The sequence below is a fragment of the Rattus norvegicus genome, chromosome 19, assembly GCF_021556685.1.
Source record: "Rattus norvegicus strain SHRSP/BbbUtx chromosome 19, alternate assembly SHRSP_T2T, whole genome shotgun sequence".
Taxonomy (NCBI): Eukaryota; Metazoa; Chordata; class Mammalia; order Rodentia; family Muridae; genus Rattus; species Rattus norvegicus.
The window spans coordinates 15,638,774-15,658,459 of NC_141552.1; the positions used below are offsets into that span (position 1 = coordinate 15,638,774).

Sequence of the window (19,686 nt, forward strand, 5' to 3'; positions counted from 1 at the left end):
GTCCATGAGATGTCAGTAGGCAACAGGCCAGCTGGGGCTAGTGTGGGTACAGGGCTTCTAGTGTGGGTGTGAGAGGAGGAAATTAGGAATGGTCAGATTCTGATGCAGCATTTAGGCTGGATGGAGCTTAGACGATCTCAGTGCCATATAGGGACATTGTAGACCCTGATGGGCAGTGTGGGGATGGTAGGGTCCCATATAGTGCTCTCTGCAGGTGTCAGGAGAGCATACAGTGGCTCTGTCAGACTTATGACAATCAGGCAGGCACTGGGTGTAAGTGAGAATCATGGGACAAGCCCTGTGTGCAGCCTGGTTTTGGGACATTCCCAGGTGCCCCATGGACTGCAAATTAAAGGCAAAGGACACAGGGAAGCCAGCAGTTCCCATGCACAGGACATAAATACCTGTAGATCTTTCTAGAATTTCCATAGACTATCTGTCACTAGTCCTCATTATAGAAGGCACCAACATTCGGCCCTCCACTTCAACTTGGTGAGACAGCTATTCTAACTCCAGCAGGAAGGCCTCAGGGAAGACAGTAAGAACTCGCAGGTGACCCCTTTTACTATTGAAACAGGGTCTTCCTATGGAGACCAGAGTGGCTGTAGGATCCTAATGCTCTTGCCTCACAGTGACTAGAATTCCAATCCACCCTCAAGAGCAGTTGATTCATCACTAGATCAGACTAAGGACATGTGAGGCCCCAGGTTGCTAGGATTACCAGGGTCCTAGTAAGTTTCTCCAGCCTAAATTACAACCTGAGTCAGTGCTGCTATTTGGGACACCGCCTGATGCCCAGTGACATCACACCTTGGAACTCTTTGTCAAACATAAGCTGTTATGGGAATGAAGTAGCCACACAATAAACACTGGCTGGGTATTTCTCGGTCAAGAATCCCCTGTTGGAAATGCCTTGGACGGCAAAATTTTAAATTCTAGATCCTTCTGGCTTTTAGAAGATTTATAAATACAAAAAAAGAAAGATGGGTATAGTAATTTAAGCCTGTGATCCCAGTCATGGGAAACTGAGTCAGAGTGATGGAAGACTGTAAGTTCCAGGCCAACCTGTGTTTCAAGAAAAAAAAAAGCATGGTGAAGATTCCACTCAAGTGGAAACCAAAAGGGTTTCACATGGAGCCTGCCATCCACTGGTCAGCACTCCCATCACCACAGCCACAGGGAGACACTGGAAAACATTTCCCACTGTCTCTCTTTGGGATGCAATCCACCCCATGATTCTATGTGAGGAATCCCCAAAAGGTTGCATCATGTGAGGGACCTAGAAAGTTCCAGGATTGGGAGAATTTAGGAGTTTATAATTAGGGATGATCTACAGCTGTGGCAAAGCCTTTTCCCAGCACATGGCAGCCCCAGGTTTGTCCCCAACAGTAAAAATAAAATCCCCCAAAATAATTCAAACAAAATGTCCTGAAGCCTGCGCCCTGACCAGTCTCCTCAAAAGTGCGCAGGAACCTGGGTACACATTTAGGACCCAGCACGGCCTCTGTGACCCGTGAGAAGGGATCTAATATGGGAATTAGTACAGTATGACTTATCCTTGTGGATACCTTTGGTGACAATAACCACCTGACCCCTGAAAACCCATCTACCTGGGGGGCTCAGCACTCATGTCACCCAAAAAGCCCAGATCCTAGGGCCAGCATGGGCAGGTGCTGAAGAAAGATTGTCTCTAGTGAACATCAGTTGCTGCTCCTGACGTGACTCTATCCTCAGGAGACAATGTCACCCCAGAAAGTGTGGGTGTCAATGGCTCTTCCCGGGCCAAGGCTAGGATACTGCTTAAGTTCCACAATGCACAGCAGTGCTCACTCTAGAGCTAAATGTTCTACAGCTGAAAGGGGTGGGTGCTCTGCTGGCCATGCCCCTCCCCTGCAGTATTTAGTGCACTCAGAGTGGTGCTTCAGATGTGAGGGACTTCTTGAGGCTACTCCCATGGAGAATGGCAGATTCATCAGAACGGGGCACAGGGTGAGTTCAGAGCACAGCTGGGAGGAATTTAGGGATGCCAAGCCATGACTAAGACCAGATCCTGGGCTGACAGGCAGTTGAGCTGGAGAACTGGCATCCAAAGTGTGCCTGCCTGAATTCCTCTTAGACCAAAAGCCCTGGATCTGAGCTACTTTGGTGCATGCTCCTAAGTGGGGTCCCAGACACAGCTCAGAATTGGGGCTGTGCATGGACTTTGGTGCTGGCAGCAGGTGGCTTAGCCATAAAGTGCCGAGCTTTACCATCTGTGCCCACTCAAATTCCTCTGTTTCATTTTAGGTGTGTTTGGTATAGTTTTGAGACAGGGTATCTTGTAGCAGCCCAACTCGCTTTGAGCAACAATGTAACATAAAAATAACCTTGAATTCAAGATCCTCCAACCCCTCTGTCCCATGTCCTGGAATTAAGACCTCCAGCTGTGACCATTTTACTGCAGCATAGGATCCATCTGTGTTAGAGTGAGCTTTGGAAATACTGGAGCTCCGACTGTTCCTTAGAATTCAGGTTTCCTTAATTCTTAGCAGGAGTTTTGTGATGATGGGGATGACAGAGTCAGGAGTTACACTGGGAGAGGTAACAGTCCTGGCAGCCCTGAGTGCTCAGTGAAAGTCAAGACAGAAGCCTGCTGATTAGCACCTGAGTGAAAGTGGGAGGATTCAGAGTTCAAGAACAGACTCAGTTACATACCTAAGACCATATTGCAACATTTTTGTTTCATTTTTGGCTTGTTTTCTTTGAGACAAGGTGTTAATTTATAGCCCTGGCTGTCCTGGAACTCCCAATGCCTCTGCCTCCCAACGGACGGAATTAAAGGCATGTGCCAACATGCACTGCCACTAATTAATTTTTAATTAAACATGCTGGCACAATCCAGTAATCCCAGTGCTTAAGAGGCCGAGGCAGGCAGATATCTGGCTTCCTGACAAGTCTGATCTACAGAGAGCATGTCAGAATAGCCAGGGCCAAACAGAGAAACCCTGTCTCAAAAAACAAACAACAAAATGAATTTGTTTTAAAGAAGAGAGGAACGATTTAACAGAGAATTAGAGGCCAAGATCCAAATGATATTGGGTAGTACAGAGCCTAGCTTCTGAGATGAAACTGGACACTATGGGGTTAGGGTGGGGATTCTCATCTTGGACTGGGAGACAGAGGGTGACTTCAGGCATGGAAGGTTCAGTCAGTCATTAGTCAGGATTCTCAATCAAGAGGGTGTTGTAAGTTCCAAAATGTGTGAGCAGTGTTCTGCATGAGAGTAGAAGAACCCGCCTACCTATACAAAACAGCCAATGAAGAGTAATCACAAGCATACATCTGGAGGTCCACAAGAGGTTAACGTCCACCTTAGTGTGGATTCTTCAGAGCACAGGTGGAGAGGAGTAGAAGAGCTGATGGTGGCTGAGGCAGGAGAGGAGTTCGGGTGTGAATTTGAGCCAGTAAAGGAGCTTGTAGGTTGGGCAGAGCAATGAGAGGTCTAACAGCATAGCTGTTGAGATCCTTCAGATTAATTTGTCTTAAGAGCCTCATGCCATAGCCAAGGACAGGAGTAGATCTGACTATTGGGTGGCTGGGCTCATATAGCCCAACAGGTTTGTCCTTGCATCTGTGGGATTCCAAGTCTCTCCCTTTAGACACAGCCATGGAGAAGGTGTAGCAGTGAAGGTGCAGATGGCTTTGCAATGCTTGGCTTATGGTGTTGAGTACTTCATGCTCCACAGAGCTAGGGAATGTCCTAGAAGCCAGGGAGGCTGAGCATGAGGAAGACAGGTCTCTGGGAGAGAGAAATGATAACCAAAGTCACTAAGAACTTCCTGAATCACAGTGTCTGTTAACCATATATTTTATTTACTTATTTTTATGGGCCTGAGTGCTTCACCTAATAAATGCTTGTGCACCATGTGGTATGTGTGGTGCCCGTGAAGTCCAGACTGATTCCCTAGAATTGCAATTACAGGTTAATAGGAGCCACCATGTGGACACTGGGAACTGAACCTTGGTCTTCTGCTCTTAGCCACTAAACCAACCATCTCTTCAGCACCACCCCCCAATTGTATAGTCATTAAGATTTAACCATTTTGCCTTCAGTATTTGAATTAATACAGATGTGACAAGAGTTATAGTTAACATGGTGGTTCAGGTATAGACAGGCAGGCATCTCATTGTATACAAAATATGAATCCTTCCTTCCTTCCTTTCTTTCTATCTTTCTTTCTTTCTTTCTTTCTTTCTTTCTTTCTTTCTCTTTTTGATTTACTCTTGGAGACAGTGTTGTTTTTTGTGTAGCTGACCTGGAATTAGCTCTGTAGAGGAAGCTGTCCTGGAATTCAGAAATCTGTCTGCCTCTGCCTCCCAAGTGTTAGGATCAAAGGCCTGTGCCACACCACCACACATCCTTCTGTTTAAAGGAAAAATGTAGTCTTACAGGTCAGCATGAGTTTAGCCCCGGTATAGACATTTTCCTAGGCCTTAGGAGCTGTAGAGTTCATGAAGGATTTGCTGCCTTCCCCTTTAGCCTGGCTAACTATGAGAGCTGCACACCCATGGGTGTTTGCTTCACAAGAGTCTGGAGGATGAGGGTCACAGGCTGAGGTAACTGTGTAGAGCAAAGGATGCTTGGTGAAGGTCAAGTGGGTAAAATGCTGAAATGCTGAGAGAAGAGGCCTATGGTAGGCGCCTCCTACACCTGAGACTTCCAACCCAGAAAAGCAGGGGGTAGAGAGTGAGGATGCACAGTGCACACAGGTCAGGAAAAAGCCATGTTCCTGAAGCCTCCATGAGTGGTGGACAGGCTCTAGGGCACCATGAGGGACCTCAGGAGCTTCTGCACTTTGTAGAATTACAGGGTTATATGTTTCACATGCCCATGATTTGCCCCCTGCAGCAGGGAGAAGCCAACACCAGAAACCTCCAGCTCCCAGCCCTGCTTTTGCCATGTAGGTTTATCCAGAAAGAGGTTGGAAGTACCTGGACATGGAGTCTCAGGTGGTTGTGAGCCACCTGACCTTGGTGCTGGAGACTGAACCCAAGTCTTCTGCAAGAGCAGCAAAGACCTGTGCGCTGCCTGGCCCAGCCAGGGCTGTGAAATGGGATTTATTTTCATGCTGAACAAGCCCAACAACAGTTTAGGTCCCTAGAAGCCACGTAAACCTGGATGCAGTAGTGTCTGTCATCCTGCCCTTCCTACTGGGAAATATGAACCTAAAGTGGACAGTCTCTAGGATTAGGGGGAAGGGCTAGCCTAGCAATCACAGCCATGGATGAGAGGTAGGTGAGGACCTGTGCTCAGTTTGTCTCTGACCTTTACACAGGCACACACACACCTGTACTCACAGAAACGCCATACAGACATAGGTGAAAAAGGAAATAAAAACAAACAACATTGAAAATACAGTATACTGGGGCTGGAGGGATGGCTCAGTGGTTAAGACCACTGACTGCTCTTCCAGAGGATCTGAGTTCAATCCCCAGCAACCACACATTGTGTCTCATAACCATTTCTACTCTCATATACTACCCTTTACTGTTGTGTCTGAAAACAGGGACAGCGTACTCAGATGGACAAAATAATTAGTTTTTTAAAATCCTTTTCTTAAAAAAAAAAAAACTCTTCTGTGACACATGATCATTGTGTGATTCCAAATGTCGCTAAGTCAGTAAAGTCCTATTGCTACATGGTGCACCAGTTGTGTCAGCCTTGGTAGTAGAATGACACAGTTGAAAATTTGCTGGTCACAGTGACCAGGCAGCCTAGAAAGCTAACCATGTGCAGAGAAGGCTGTGCTGTGTCCTAGTCCTCTACCCACACTGCCCCTCATCCCTACGAACATAGCACAAAGAACAGATGAGGAATGTTCCAGGATTCTTTCCTCTTTGATTGCCTTACTAACCTAGCCCTGTGCTACATGTAACCTTGTCACATCCTCTGTCCCATCCCTAAGCCCTCATACCTGTCAGATAAGACAGGGATCTTGCTTTGGGGGGAAGCTCTGGTCCCTCTCTGTCCTAACAGGCTCTGAGCCATCGCTGAAAGAGAGTCCTCTGAGGACTGAGGGACATCCATAGCCAGTGCTCTGACTTCCAGGAAGGTTTGAGGAAGGTGGTCCTCTTCTTGTGGTGCCTCTAGTAGGAGCAGCCCACACTTGGGCCCAGCTCCCACTGTCAGAAAAAGGAGGGTGGCTCTGGTCTTTGCACAGCTCTCTAGCTGAATGAACAGTGCATCTCTCCTCTCTCTCTTGCAGGAAGTCTCCAGTCTCTGGTGCAGGTGCTGTTCCCAAGACAAAGGAAAGGAAAGTGCTAAGTGAGGGTTCCCGGGATCCTTTAAAACATTATCTGCATTGTCTTCATTAATGTTTCTGTTTAATTTTTTATTCCATGTGTATTGATCTCCTTGTAGGGGTGTGCATGCCAAAGCATGAGTGTTGAAGGTGGAGGAAAAGCCATGGGAGTCACTTTATCCTACTGTGCGGGGTCCCAGGCTCTGAACTGGGTCATTGAGCTTCTTTACAAAGAGCTTTCATGCTGAATTTCTTGCTGACTCTGATTTCAGGGAGAGTATCTCATACAGCCCAGACTGGCCAGTAAACTACTGATCATCCTACCTCAAGCATTACCATCTAGTTCATGAAAGGTTGAGTTATTGACATGAGGAACTGGGGATGGGCAGAGGTGCATGACTGAGGCTATCTCTGCTCAGTGGCATGCCTTTGGGGACAGATAGTTTTCATCACTGAGCTGTCATTTGAGTGCAGTGCTCCTCTGGAGAGAAGGAGTCTCTTTTGCCAGGGCATCAGGCTCTCCAGACAGGACTTGAAGGTGGAGGTCTGGAGGCCAGGCCTGCATTCCTCTTCAGAAGCTTCATTTACCACTCTGGACAGTGCTATAGCACAGGGTCACATATCCAGTTCCACCCTGAGACCTGCTGAGTCACATGCAGTTTGTGCTGAGAAGCAAACTGGGGTCTCCTGCAAGGGCAGTGTGTGCCTCTCAACCACTTACTCATGCTTTCCTTAATTGTACACTCGAAGTGGGGCGGGCATGACACATGTTGGGGTCAAATACAAATCAAGGGAGTTTTTTTCTCTTTTTGTATCAGAGAGGGCCTAAGGATCAAACTCAAGCCCTCAGGATTGACAGTGATGCCTGGACCTGGTGAGTTCAGGGTAGGGGATGAGGGTTTAGTCCTAGGGATGGAGCCCAGGACCTCACATACGCTAGGCAAGTGCCTAATCACTGAGCTACATCCCCAGCAGATGTTGGTTGCAAGAGAACTTGGGCCCTCACCATGCCAAAGGAGCACTCTATCACTAAGTGGCCCCAGCCTGGTAGTCTTGTTTGTAACCTCTGCTGTGTTTGCATGCTGCCTGAGCTTATTAATATAGCCACATCCTCAGGGTGACAAAAACTTCATGGAGACTCCCACTGTCAGATACCTGAAGACAGGTTTCAAAGAGAACAGGTAACCAGTGCAGAAGTCTCAGAGTGTTCGTGTGAAGTACATGGAATATAAGTCCCAGATGACAGAATGCTCAGAACACTGGTGTCCCCACTCTTGGAAGTAACCAGGGCCACAGATCCCAGTCTTTCATCACACCTGAAGACCCCTAGCTGGCATGGTGGCACATACTTCTCATCCCAGCACTTGGGAGGCTTAGTCAGGAGAATCTCCTGAGAACAGGAGTAGGAGGACAGCCTGGCCAACCCATCAGGTGTTACCTGCAGGTCTAGTTCCAGACATAATCCTAGCATGCAGTCATCCCCGGCCATGCAGGGAAAGCATCATGGCACACCAGGAAGCCAGTGAGGCCCATGTTGCTTGACTGGGCAGCTACTTGTTAGCCATAAGGACTAGGGCTCAGAGTGCCCAGAGGCTGTGAGACTGAGGGTTTCAAGGACCCAGCAGCAGGCCAGATGGTCTCAGCCTGGACTCGATACTGAAGAAGGAAGGAGCCCTGAGTCCTGGGCCAAAGCTGTTAGTAGCCCCATGACCTGGGCTGCTGGTGGCTGCTGGGGTCAGGAGCAGTGTCTTGGTGGGTCCTGCTGTGGTGAGAGAGAGCAGCAGAACTTCTGGAGGACAGAGAGGGAGCAAAATAGAACAGGAATCCAGTGTAGAGATCTTAGAGTGTTTGTGTGAAGCAGAGCTAGGAAGTGGGTTGCAGGGGCAGGGGAGCAGCAGGCTGTTCCTGTAGAGATGAGTCCAGCAGCATGGGGTGGGAGAGTATCTCAGGGGAGTGGCTCCTGTCCTTCCAGGACAGTCTCCATCAGAGACTGAAGGGCTGGGCCTGAGAGGCTAGGGGAATTAGGGATGAGGGAGAGACTGGAGAGATGTGGGAAACGGATGCACCTAGGAGTGAAGCAGGGCCCCCAATGTGGGATGGCTGAGGCCCGACAGAGTTGGATGTTGCTGATCCTACATTAGGCCAGGCCAGAGGGCCCAAGCTCCAGCAGCCAGAAAGGAAGCCAAAGTGTCTGAGGAGGCCTGCATCAGATTGCTGCATCTCATGAGGGTCCCACCAGTGGCCAAGGCAGGATTTGTTGAAAGCAAGGTTGTGTGTATAATTGTTCTCACCTCAGAAGGGAATAGGTGGCCATGGCTCTCACAGGTACTGAGGGTGCAGGGACAGGAGACCTATGGACTGACCTTACTGCCACAGGGCGGCTGAAGGCTCTTGCTGCCTTCAGTTAGTTGTTATATTAACCTGGTAGCTTCATTTCTTGAGAAGCTTGGGTGGATGAGGTGTAGCAGATCAAGGTCCAGCTGTGAGGAGGGATCCAGAGTGTTCCATGGTTGGCAAACAGGTTCTGAGATCTGGCCTGTGCACTCAGGCCAGTGTAACTGTTTGTCTTAGCTGCAGGCTCAAGAGGGTTGAACTGTCCCAGGATCAAACACTACATGTGCCCTGTGTTTTCCAAGCTTTCTCATGGTTGCAAGCGCTGGGCGATCTCACATGGACTTTTCCATCATTCCCTGAGCTCTAGGTGACTCGGATGGATCATGGAGATATCTCTAAGCCTATGCCAGCACAGCAGTGACATCATGGCAGTGTCCTCTAGGGTTCCAGGACTGGATCTTTTTTTTTTTTTCTCTCTCTGCTGATACAAGGAATAAGACATCCTATAAAACAAGGCCAAGCCTTCCTAGAGTTGAAGCCCAGAACACACAAGACTCCCCCATGGATGGGCCCATCCAAGAAGGTGTGGGATGTTTTGTGGCTTAGGTTGTTTCACGGTGAGTATGAAGTGTCTAAGACGCATACATGTAGCTGCTTGGGAGCTGCGGAGGTCATGGGACGCCCTAGATCTGATTCTGCAGATGACTGTGAACATCCATGTGCTGGAAACTGAACTCTGGTCCTCAATCACTGAGCCATCCCACTGGCCCCTGGCTGTCCCTTCCTAGAATGTTTCTGTATTTCCTCCTACTTGATGCCTTGATGCTGGCTCCTAGCCCAATGGCCTTATATACAAGATGAATTCTATAAATGTCTTATAAACACTAAGTATCCTGTGAAGGGTACTAATGCCCTGTTCATAACAGGAAGGCTGAGGAATCCAGTCTGCAACAAAGAGAAGGCTGGGTGCTTTTCCTGTCATTCAGCATGAAGGGCCAGTCATGTTTTCATTGTAGCGTCCTGGTTATGCTATGGGTCTTCCTGGTGCAGCAGTCCTGTTCTGTGACAAACGATGTGTCTCCTGCAGGAGGAAGAGTGGTCGAGTCACAGTACCTGCAATTTGACAAGAAAACGAAAAAGGTGATGAAGTCCTTGACTCCCAGAACCACAGGAAGTGGGTTAGGTGGAGGGCAAGTAGGGAGACAGCTGAATCCTGAAGGAAACTGTTGGGACCTTTGCCAGGTGCCTCTGTGACATCCAGACTTGGACACAGGGATGAGTCTGGGTAGTCTAACATCAGCATATATCAGTCTCCATGGTCTACGCCCCCTGCACCTCCTCACTGCTCCTCTGGCTTTGGAGACCTCAATTTTGCCAAGCCTTTTCTTCAGGACCATCCCCTCAATCATCCAGGTGGCTCCTAAGAGACAAGCAGTGACAGCAGACATTTGGTATGGATCACAGGCGAAATTGTCATGGGGCTTTGTGCCATCCTACCCAGAATGCTGTGAAAGGCCCCACTTTGGTGGTCACTTCTGGAATGCCCTGTGTGATAGTTTCAGCTGTGAATAACAAGGCTAGCAGTTTCTACTGCTGCCCACACAGGCCTCCAGCACCCTGAAAGCTGCAGTGCTCACCTAGAAGGGAAGCACATTCAGGACAGGGAGAGCCCTGAGGAGCTCAGTCAACTTCCTGGTCATCCCTGCAGAGACACCTCACCCCTGCAGTGTGGTCATCCCCGCAGTGACACCTAACCCCTGCAGTGTGTGGTCATCCCCGCAGTGACACCTCACCCCTGCAGTGTGTGGTCATCCCCGCAATGACACCACACCCCTGCAGTGTGTGGTCATCCCCGCAGTGACTCCTCACGCCTGCAGTGTGTGGTCATCCCTGCAGTGACACCTCACCCCTGCAGTGTGTGGTCATCCCCGCAGTGACTCCTCACCCCTGCAGTGTGTGGTCATCCCTGCAGTGATGCCTCACCCCTGCAGTGTGTGGTCATCCGCGCAGTGACACCTCACCCCTGCAGTGTGTGGTCATCCGCGCAGTGACACCTCACCCCTGCAGTGTGTGGTCATCCCTGCAGTGACTCCTCACCCCTGCAGTGTGTGGTCATCCCTGCAGTGACGCCTCACCCCTGCAGTGTGTGGTCATCCCTGCAGTGACTCCTCACCCCTGCAGTGTGTGGTCATCCCTGCAGTGACATCTCACCCCTGCAGTGTGTGGTCATTCCTGCAGTGATGCCTCACCCCTGCAGTGTGTGGTCATCCTCGCAGTGACACCTCACCCCTGCAGTGTGTGGTCATTCCTGCCGTGACTCCTCACCCCTGCACTGTGTGGTCATCCCTGCAGTGATGCCTCACCCCTGCAGTGCAGACCTTTGGACCTGTGGCCTTCAGGTTCCGGATTATCTGTTAAACTCAGTTCATAATCAGAATGTTTTGTGTTCAGCCTCTGCCTGGACTGTACTCCAAGAAGAGTTCAAGGGTTTCTGTGGCAACATCTAGCGATCAAGCCTTAGCAAAAGGATTCCCACATCACCCTGCAGGCAGATTCCCATAGTCATCCCTAGTCCATTTAAGCTGCTGCTGAAGATGCCTTGAAGGCATAGCCACAGCGACCCTGTGTGTTCAGAGGTGATGTTTTCATTCAGGAACCTGATGCTGAGTCTTCTCCTAACCCAGCAGGCGGTCCCTGCATCAGGCTGGAGTCTTGAGTTTCTGTGTTGTCCTGATAACACCTGCTGTGTTCTCCTGGGGCAGAATGGATCTCAGAAGGTCTGGGCCAGTTTCACTGGTTGAGGATTCCTGCAAGGCCTCATCTCCAATTCCTGAGGGAAGGTGTAGGTTAGGAGAACGCCTGGATTTGAAATTCAGTGTTTTCAGATTTCAGGATTGGATGAGGGGAACTCAGCGTGTGCATGTATCCATGTGTCTGTATGCATGCACATGCAGGCCAGGGATGGACACCATCAACCTTCCTCATTCACCCTATGCCTCTCACACAAAGGAGCTCTCACACAGAAGCTGTGGCTCACAGATGAGGTTGCTCAGGCTTAGAGTCCCAGAGATTCTTCTGCTGTGCTTCAAAACTTTGAGAGAGAGAGAGAGAGAGAGAGAGAGACAGAGAGAGAGACAGAGAGAGAGACAGAGAGAGACAGAGAGAGAGAGTGTGAGAGAGAGAGAGAGAGACAGAGAGAGAGAGAGAGAGAGAGAGAGAGAGAGAGAGAGAGAGAGATTCTACCAGCTTGTACAACCATGCATGCACATATGGATGCCAGAGGGAAATATCCGGTGTCTTCCTTTTCAAACAGGGTCCTAATCAACTATCAGGTCTCTATATCTTAATATCTAGCAGGGGTCCCAGCGTGAGCATAGCCAGGGCATACACATGCTTGGCTGTCAGGCAGGCAAGAGGGAGAGATCTTGTTCTATTCTTCATGGTTAATGCTCTTAGTGCCCTTGAGGGCCTGGCGGACACCTGCCTGGAGACGGCTGGATCTGATGCTGGCCTAGACAGCCAGGGCTATTGATGATGGATGTCCAAAGTCGCCCTCATTCTTGGCAAACTTCTCTCTTCTAGTCTAAATGTGCTTGGGTGTTTAATGCAAGGACTGGGTTTTAGTTTTCCTCTTCCATCCTGCTGCCTCCTTGTTTTCTCCAGCGGGTCACCTGCCCTAGTGAGGAAAGAGAAGTGTGTGAACCACAGCACCACCCTCCCATGCTTCTGCTTGCTGGTCTGTGGTATCTGTTGATGGAGAACCGTTCCTGTGGCGGTCGGTCCCATTGCTGTTTGTGAGTTTTGAGGATTTACGCCAGTGTAGTAATGTGCATAGTCATCCTGGGAAACCCCACAGGAAGTTGGTCCCCAGGTTTCAGCACACAGAAGCACAGGCCAGAAGAGATGCCCAGGTGTTGAAGGAGGTCCTGTAGATGTGCTGTTAGTTTCCTGTGTCTGATGCATGATTGTCCCTTGCTTAATAAAATGTATACACAAAACTCTTTAAGTGTCCCACTGACCTCTGAGAAAGAACATCAATGGGAAGATGGCTTTGAACTCTTAACTCCCTGTTCCTGTCCTCATAACAGGTTTCTGTAGCAACCAAAGGAGAGAAGCCACCTGAGGGAAGGAAGTCCAAGACAGTGCCTAGGAGCAGAAGTAGGGTCTGGCTGTAGAGGGGACAAGTGGCTGGGTATAGGGACTCTAGGATCAGAAAAGAGGCTGTCTGGCATCTCCCAGAGCAACGAAGACAGTCACGCATATTCATGCTCAAAGGCCAGTCTGATCCACACAGTCCCTCATTTCCCAGGTGATTATAGATGGTGTCAGGTAGCAGTTGAAAACTGGCCATCAGGGCATGATTCAAGTGTTTATTAAGGTATCATGGCATCAAGACTATATGAGGACATAGCCATATGTACACAGAACGACTTGCAGATCCAGAGAGCAGGGAGGGAATAGCCAGGAGCTCCTGCTTGCTGCTGCCTTAGGGGTTCTACAGAAATCCCAGTGGCACTTGGGAAGTGGAGGCCATATCAATTAGGGATTGTGGCCACATGGGGAGATTGAGACCAGCCATGTGCTGTGCCATCAGAACACTGACCAGCGATGACAAAATGGAACATAAAACACTGGTTGCTCAGCTTTGATACTGCTGACTGCTGACGTGGCCAGGGGCCATCCGGTTCACCAAAGGCTCAGCCAACAGTTGTCTCTCCACTCACCAAAAGTCAAAGAGTGGCCCAGCTCCACAACCAAATGTGTGCCCACATTGCAATGGCTCCGGTACTGTTTCACCTCAGCTGCGGAGATCTCAGGATCCATGAGTGTCCAGCACGCACACACCCGAAAGAGACAGTCTTAGGGGTCTTAGGCAGCACTGAGGGTGGTGAGCCTCTGCCTCACGGCTCAACGGCCCTGACCTTGGCATTGTTTGGGCACAAGAGAGCAAAGTGATGGGGACAGACAACCTGCAGTCTACCATGCTGGAAGGGCATGACTAACACTGATTGATCATATCCATGTGACTACTGAAGCTTTTCCTGCTCTCTGTAGTGGTGATGATGTCATCTTACAGAAACCATGCACACCCGGGTTAGACTGTATTAAAGTAGCCACCATTTCAGGGTTCCCTGCAAGGTACCATGGGACAGTAATAGCATGAGTCTGCATGCACCTCGACACATTTCACTAGGGACTACACACACACACACACACACACACACACACACACACACTTTACTGACGTGGTGCACATTCTTTGCACACAGAAGAAAGTGAGTAGTAGTGAAAACACACCAATAATGGAATTTGTGGAGGGAGCTGTGGGGAAGCTGGGGTTTAGAGTTACTTAAAGGCCCTACGAAGGCTCTCCTTCTGTTGGAGGAGAAACTTCAAGTGCAATGTGGTTCTTTATTTTCTTTCTCTAAAGCACAGAGGCCTAGGGTGGATCACAGGGCATTGAGCATGTTCGGTAAGTACAGTCACACTGAATTAAATCCTAGGGCTGGAACCTATTAATCTTCTACAGAATTATAGAGCAGCCTGGATGAAGACTCTCAGCTGAAAAGGTGGACATCTCAAGACAGGCACTGGACAATGGCTGTCAGACTTGACTGAAGACTGGAAATGTTTTGCTATCTCACAGGAAAAGAAGGCCCCTCCCACTACACTGTACTCTAAGGACAGTTTATTCAGGTTAGGATGACATGAACTATTGTCTCATGTCACAGATGTCAGCACAAAGTATCCAAGGTATTGTATGCCAATGGTAGCATTAACAGAACAAAGCACACAGTGTCATGGAGACATAAATTATGAGTTTGTGTAGCAAGACCCAGGCCTCTTCCAGGTTCTTAGATAGTAACTGAGAACCTCAAACACGGTAGTGATGTGATAGTGTGGGGGTGAATCTAGTTACAACTAGTTTTGACACAGATGACACTTTTTGTGTCATGGTCAGCTTATAATGAATGACTAGACCTAAGCATGAGAGTAACCAAATACTACATTGCTTCTCTAGCTGCTGAGCTTTTAAAAGCCCTGGGGTGACAGCAAGCTTTTGTGGACATTCTGGATTGGTCCTTCTGCACTTTAACTCTCTGAGTCACCTCCACTCTCAGTAAGTTAGTTCAATTCCATAAATTGGAAATCTGTCACCTGGAAAAAATACATTCTCAATACGATCCCAGATTGGCCATGGAAAAAGGGTAGCTTGAACTGTCCCACCTAGGTTCTGGGCTTGCACAGGCCTGCTCTCCTAAAGAAACCTGTGTTCACAGTTGTAGGCTGCATTCACTATGGATGCTCTGGAGGTTCCTCCCTAAACTGCTTAGATTAAGATAATGTTCTTGCTAACAATCAAAAACTCATTATGCCAATCTGGCCTACAGGAAGCTAGTTTCTATTCTGTATTTTATCAGATGTGTATAATACATATAGTCATCATTGATAACAGCTGAAAGTTCTGCTCTAATAGGGACACTAAGTGATGCTGGAGGATGATCCTGACCCACAATGAGCAGTGGGGACACCAGAGCCCTGTAGGGATGCCTGGCAACCTAACACGTTGAGCACGCACGCCTCAGTAAGTTCCCTGTGAACACACATCGCCTGAGATCTCTCTATTTGATTGGAGGTGATCCTGTCCACCTAATACAGCACCTCATGTGGAATAACAAAAGCCACCTGCAGGAGCTGTGGTGATGACTCACAGGGTAGAGCATCTGCTGCTCTCTCAGAAGAACCACATGGACCCTAACAATTGGATAAAGCATGTCAGTTATTACATCACAAAGTGTGTGTCCGAGACACAGCCACATTATCCACACAAAAGACACTATCACACTGGGTACCCCTTAGTGACTTTGAATTCTCTTATTAGCTCATACTCCATGGAACATGCAGAGATCCATCACTAGCTGTCAGTTCTAGGTCCACAGGAAGGGACAGAACCCTTGAGTAAGAAAGATGGTCTTAAGAGTCAAGAGATAGAATTCAATTTTTATTCATAACAAATACATTTTTACAACAAAACAGGATTAAAATGAATAAAAATATTTAAAAATATTTGAAAGTAAAAATAGTAACAAGAACATATAAATATGAAACAACAAAAAGAAAACTTCAATTAAAATCATAACAAAAATATTTCTAAAAGCATATTCTTAACGAACATTTAGAAGCACAGATGTATTGCTGTTTCTCCTCTAGCACACATAATGAAAGGCGGTCCCCCAAGCTGTCTCTCAAGTGCTGTTTTCTGAGAAGAAAGTAAGACCTCAATCAGTCAGGCTGGCTTAGTGGTATATAAATTTAGGGTCTCTAAGAAATGACAAATTAACTCAGAGGATGAATACTCATCCAAAAATGTTGTTACCATTCAGGATGTTGGTCATCAGGGACTCCTAAGAAAGCAACTTATTCTTCAGGAAGCTCTCTTACTGGGGTGTGTCCAATTCCAGCTCTCTTGCACTTTCTGAGACCTGGGAGAGGAAGGCAGTTTTTCAGACACTGATTTGGTGGGGAAATGCAAGCCAGCTGTCAGAATGCTGCCTTCTACCACCTCAGTTCTATTGGACAGTCGACATGGACATTTTAAGTGATATCATTGTTGCTAACTCTGTGGGCAGGGCAAAATCTCCAGAGAGCCTCAAAGTAATGTGGGCTGCCAATATGGGACCCAGACTTATACCAGTGCAAACCAAGAACAGGGCAATGGCAAGAGACCTCATTGGGTTGCAGGAAGAAAGGAGATGTCCATATGTCACCAAGGATAAAGCCAATGACAAGTACTAATTTGACATTTGCACTTGGTTCTTATACGAAAGGTGCTTCCTACACAAGAGGTCACATGACCACAGAGTGTCATTTGTCAAAGAACCAAGAAATTGTTCAAAACTCTACATAGGATCCAATGTATCACATGGATATGCAATAATGAGGTATGTTATTCATCTGTCACCATTTCTAGACTGCAGGTTCAAAAAGAGCAGCAAAATATGCTTGCACAATAATTCAGTTTCTGAAAAGTGGTTAACTTCCCAGAATACTTGTGCATAGGCAGAGCAATGAACAATTCCATTACATGAGGTGGTTGGCTGGTTGTGAGTGTAAATTAGAAAGGTGGTAAGAGAAGCAAAGATGTATCAAATTGGCAAATTTTATCAGATATTGTTAAGCTAACACATCTGCTCGTCCCTACCTGATAATGCTGGTTCTGGCCATTGATGGTCTTTATCTTCCTTGTTGAAGTCAACCAAATATTTCTGGTTCAGTGCACAATCAAGATGTACCTCCTTGCTCTCCTGCTTCAGTGGGACCAACTTCTTCCTACATGTGTTCTCCATCAGGCTGAGCAGGTTTCTGGAAATACAGTCTGCATAGTAAGATCATGCTGGCCCTTTCTGCCATTCCTACTCCCAAGTCCCACTAAATCTACCAGGTCCCAGATACCCATGAAGACTTAATAAAATGCATCTTGATACATATAAGGCTGCTGCACAAACCATAAAGAGTTAATTCGTGGAAGAATAAATTGTTTGCTTGGCCTGACACCAATTAGTGTCCACACCTCTGAGAAAGAACATGGATCTACAACTATCCATGAAAGCCCAATGCATGGGGCCAACATCAATTAGTAGTGGGCCAACACCCTAAAAGGAGGTCAGTAGAACCAAGAGAAGGTCATGCTAACCATGTGGTCCACGCACTGAGTTTTGTAAAACCTGGTGTGACACCATAGGTCCAGGTCAGCCTAATAACCTTCTGCTGACTTCAATCAGTACTGTTCTCTCTAGAGCCTTCTGAAGATGCCTAGACAACCCTGGGATGAGGAACAGTCTTTTATGGAACTGAAAACTGAGTCCTAATGACCCTGGAACACTGATGGGTAAACAGCACAAGAGATAGAACCAGATCTGAAGACCGTCCAATCCAGAACAAAGAAAGTCAGAAATGGCCATTCCACAAGTGATAGCCTTTCTGACTAGGACTTACCTAGAGAAGGTAATCTCCTTCTTCAGCTTATGGTTGTTCTCATGGACCTCAGTGTTCTCCATCTCTAAGTTGTGAAGAATTGACATGACCACCTCCTCCATTCTCTCCAGGTCTTCATAATATGGATTTGGCCTGAAGTGTGGCCTGGCCCCAAATGACAGAATATAATGAACATCATCATTTAGGAATATATGAACTCAGGGTGGGTCCTATATTACCCCATGCTGCTGCCTGGATCTTCCAGCACTCAGTCCCCTGCCTAGCAAGTACAGAGACTCACCATAAACTCACTGCAATTACAATCTTGCAAAGCCACCAGCTCTCAAGGGCTTTGCAAATGCACACTGGGAACTCACTCTCCCTGACTTTATCCCTGAATTCTTCATTCAGACCACAAGTTCTGCTTTTCAATAAATGGAAGCAGATGAGTCCATTTTCAATCTCACACCTCAGGAAGGGTCAGGTTCTGAATCTCCACTATATGGGAGGTGAGGTTTAGCACAGGGTGGTTAGGGAGGCACAACTTTCTAGAACCCAAAACCTTAATAGGATAAGAAAAAGGTGACCTTGCAGACCCAGGAATGAAACAAGAGCATTTGGAGCGATTCCTACCTCTTCTTCATGGATTTCTCTGTCAGAAACCTCAGGCGATCTCTCAGGTCATTTCTCTCCTCAGTAATGAGCTGCAGCTCTTTAATCAGCCTCTCCTTTTCCTTCATGGCCTGATTCTTGCTTAGTTCAGTGCCAGGGGATGATGTTTCTCTCCCAGCGTCTGTAGGTAGAAGAACACAAGTGAACCTGCATGGGGAGAATGCATAGAGTGTTCATAGACCTCAGTGAGGCCTACACAGGAGAACAAGCCAGGAACCCAGTGTCACTGCTAGGCGATTGGTCTATGCTTAAGAGGCCTCCTCAGTGGATCTCAGTTCTCCCACTACTCTATAGAGACCAAGAGATGTAAGCATCCAGGTGTTCCCTATGCCGGACATCACGTGCTTACATGTACCACGGAGATGGCTTCTCCAGGATTATTATCAGCTGAACAGGGTACAGCTTGGTTTCAGGACCCTCACTCCTGTGGCTTCAGAACTCAGATGATAAATTCACCATCCACAAAACTTGAGTGATTGGAGACACTCAGATGTCCTACCCTGATACTCTAAGCCAACAACTTTGGATTTAAAACGCATTTCCAGGGAGGATATGTTCAACAGACTTATCAGTGTCCCTATGTGAAATACCAAATGCCCCAGAAGTGCGAATAGGTTACAGGCTGAATCTTGGTTTACACGTTCCAAATAGTTTTGGTATTGTAGAAAAATTTTTGTAACATACAACCTCTAATATATAAAGCAAACGATGACCCTGCCAGTTAGAAGAAATCAGAGAAGGTCTAAGAACATAAGGTTATTGCCTGGAAAACAATCTCTCCCTGTTACTACTGTCAGATACCCACTGTATTTAAAGAAGCAATGATAGTGAAATACATTGCTGCCCTGTCTAAACTCAGAAAAGGTGGACCCTCCATGACTACTGATGGTGTTATTATATCAATGTAACAGAACAAATGAACTGAAAAGTAAAGACCAGAAGTTCACAGTATAATAGCATTGGCCTTACCATAGCCTCCCAGTGGGGATGGGGAAACTAAAGTTCTGAAATCCTTGACTTTAAGGAATTGTGATATTCGTGGAAATTCAATTCCTTTTCAGATGCTCCAGTTGTTGTGGCCCATTGCTAGAAAGGTCAGCTTAAGCCTGCAGCCACCCTGGCAGGAAGCTCAAAATACACTGCCCAGAACTTACTCCACATTCCCCAGAAGTGCTGTCTTTGTCCATCATTACTTTGAGACGAAAGGCCAGACTCCTTCACTCTAGTCTCTCCAGAATCGACGTTCCCCCTCCCAAAAAGCTTGCGAAGACGGGAAAACATGTCTTAGCTTGTAACCGCCAGACTCAGACTGAGAGAAACTAGGGCACTGGTTGTCACTACAACACTGGTGACATCACAGAGGATGGCAGAACTCTCTAGGAGACAATAGAATGTCCAAGAAGGGACAGCAGATGTCATGGGG

General features: G+C 47.6%; 3 protein-coding genes across 5 annotated transcripts in view; 1 reads left to right on the plus strand and 2 right to left on the minus strand.

Moving 5' to 3' along the window:
• LOC147998836 (uncharacterized) overlaps positions 1 to 19,686 on the minus strand; it is a 924,038-nt gene that overhangs the window by 789,959 nt on the left and 114,393 nt on the right. The window lies entirely within an intron of this gene.
• LOC147998853 (uncharacterized) overlaps positions 1 to 19,686 on the plus strand; it is a 343,457-nt gene that overhangs the window by 300,844 nt on the left and 22,927 nt on the right. The window lies entirely within an intron of this gene.
• Positions 15,606 to 19,574, minus strand: LOC147998863 (uncharacterized). The gene is made up of 6 exons (XM_087595539.1): positions 19,418 to 19,574; positions 18,225 to 18,384; positions 17,613 to 17,756; positions 16,819 to 16,979; positions 15,994 to 16,099; positions 15,606 to 15,876 (listed from the first exon to the last, which is right to left on the minus strand). Exons 1-5 carry the CDS (start codon positions 19,542 to 19,544, stop codon positions 16,035 to 16,037), a joined length of 657 nt encoding a protein of 218 aa, XP_087451665.1. The 5' UTR covers positions 19,545 to 19,574; the 3' UTR covers positions 15,606 to 15,876; positions 15,994 to 16,034.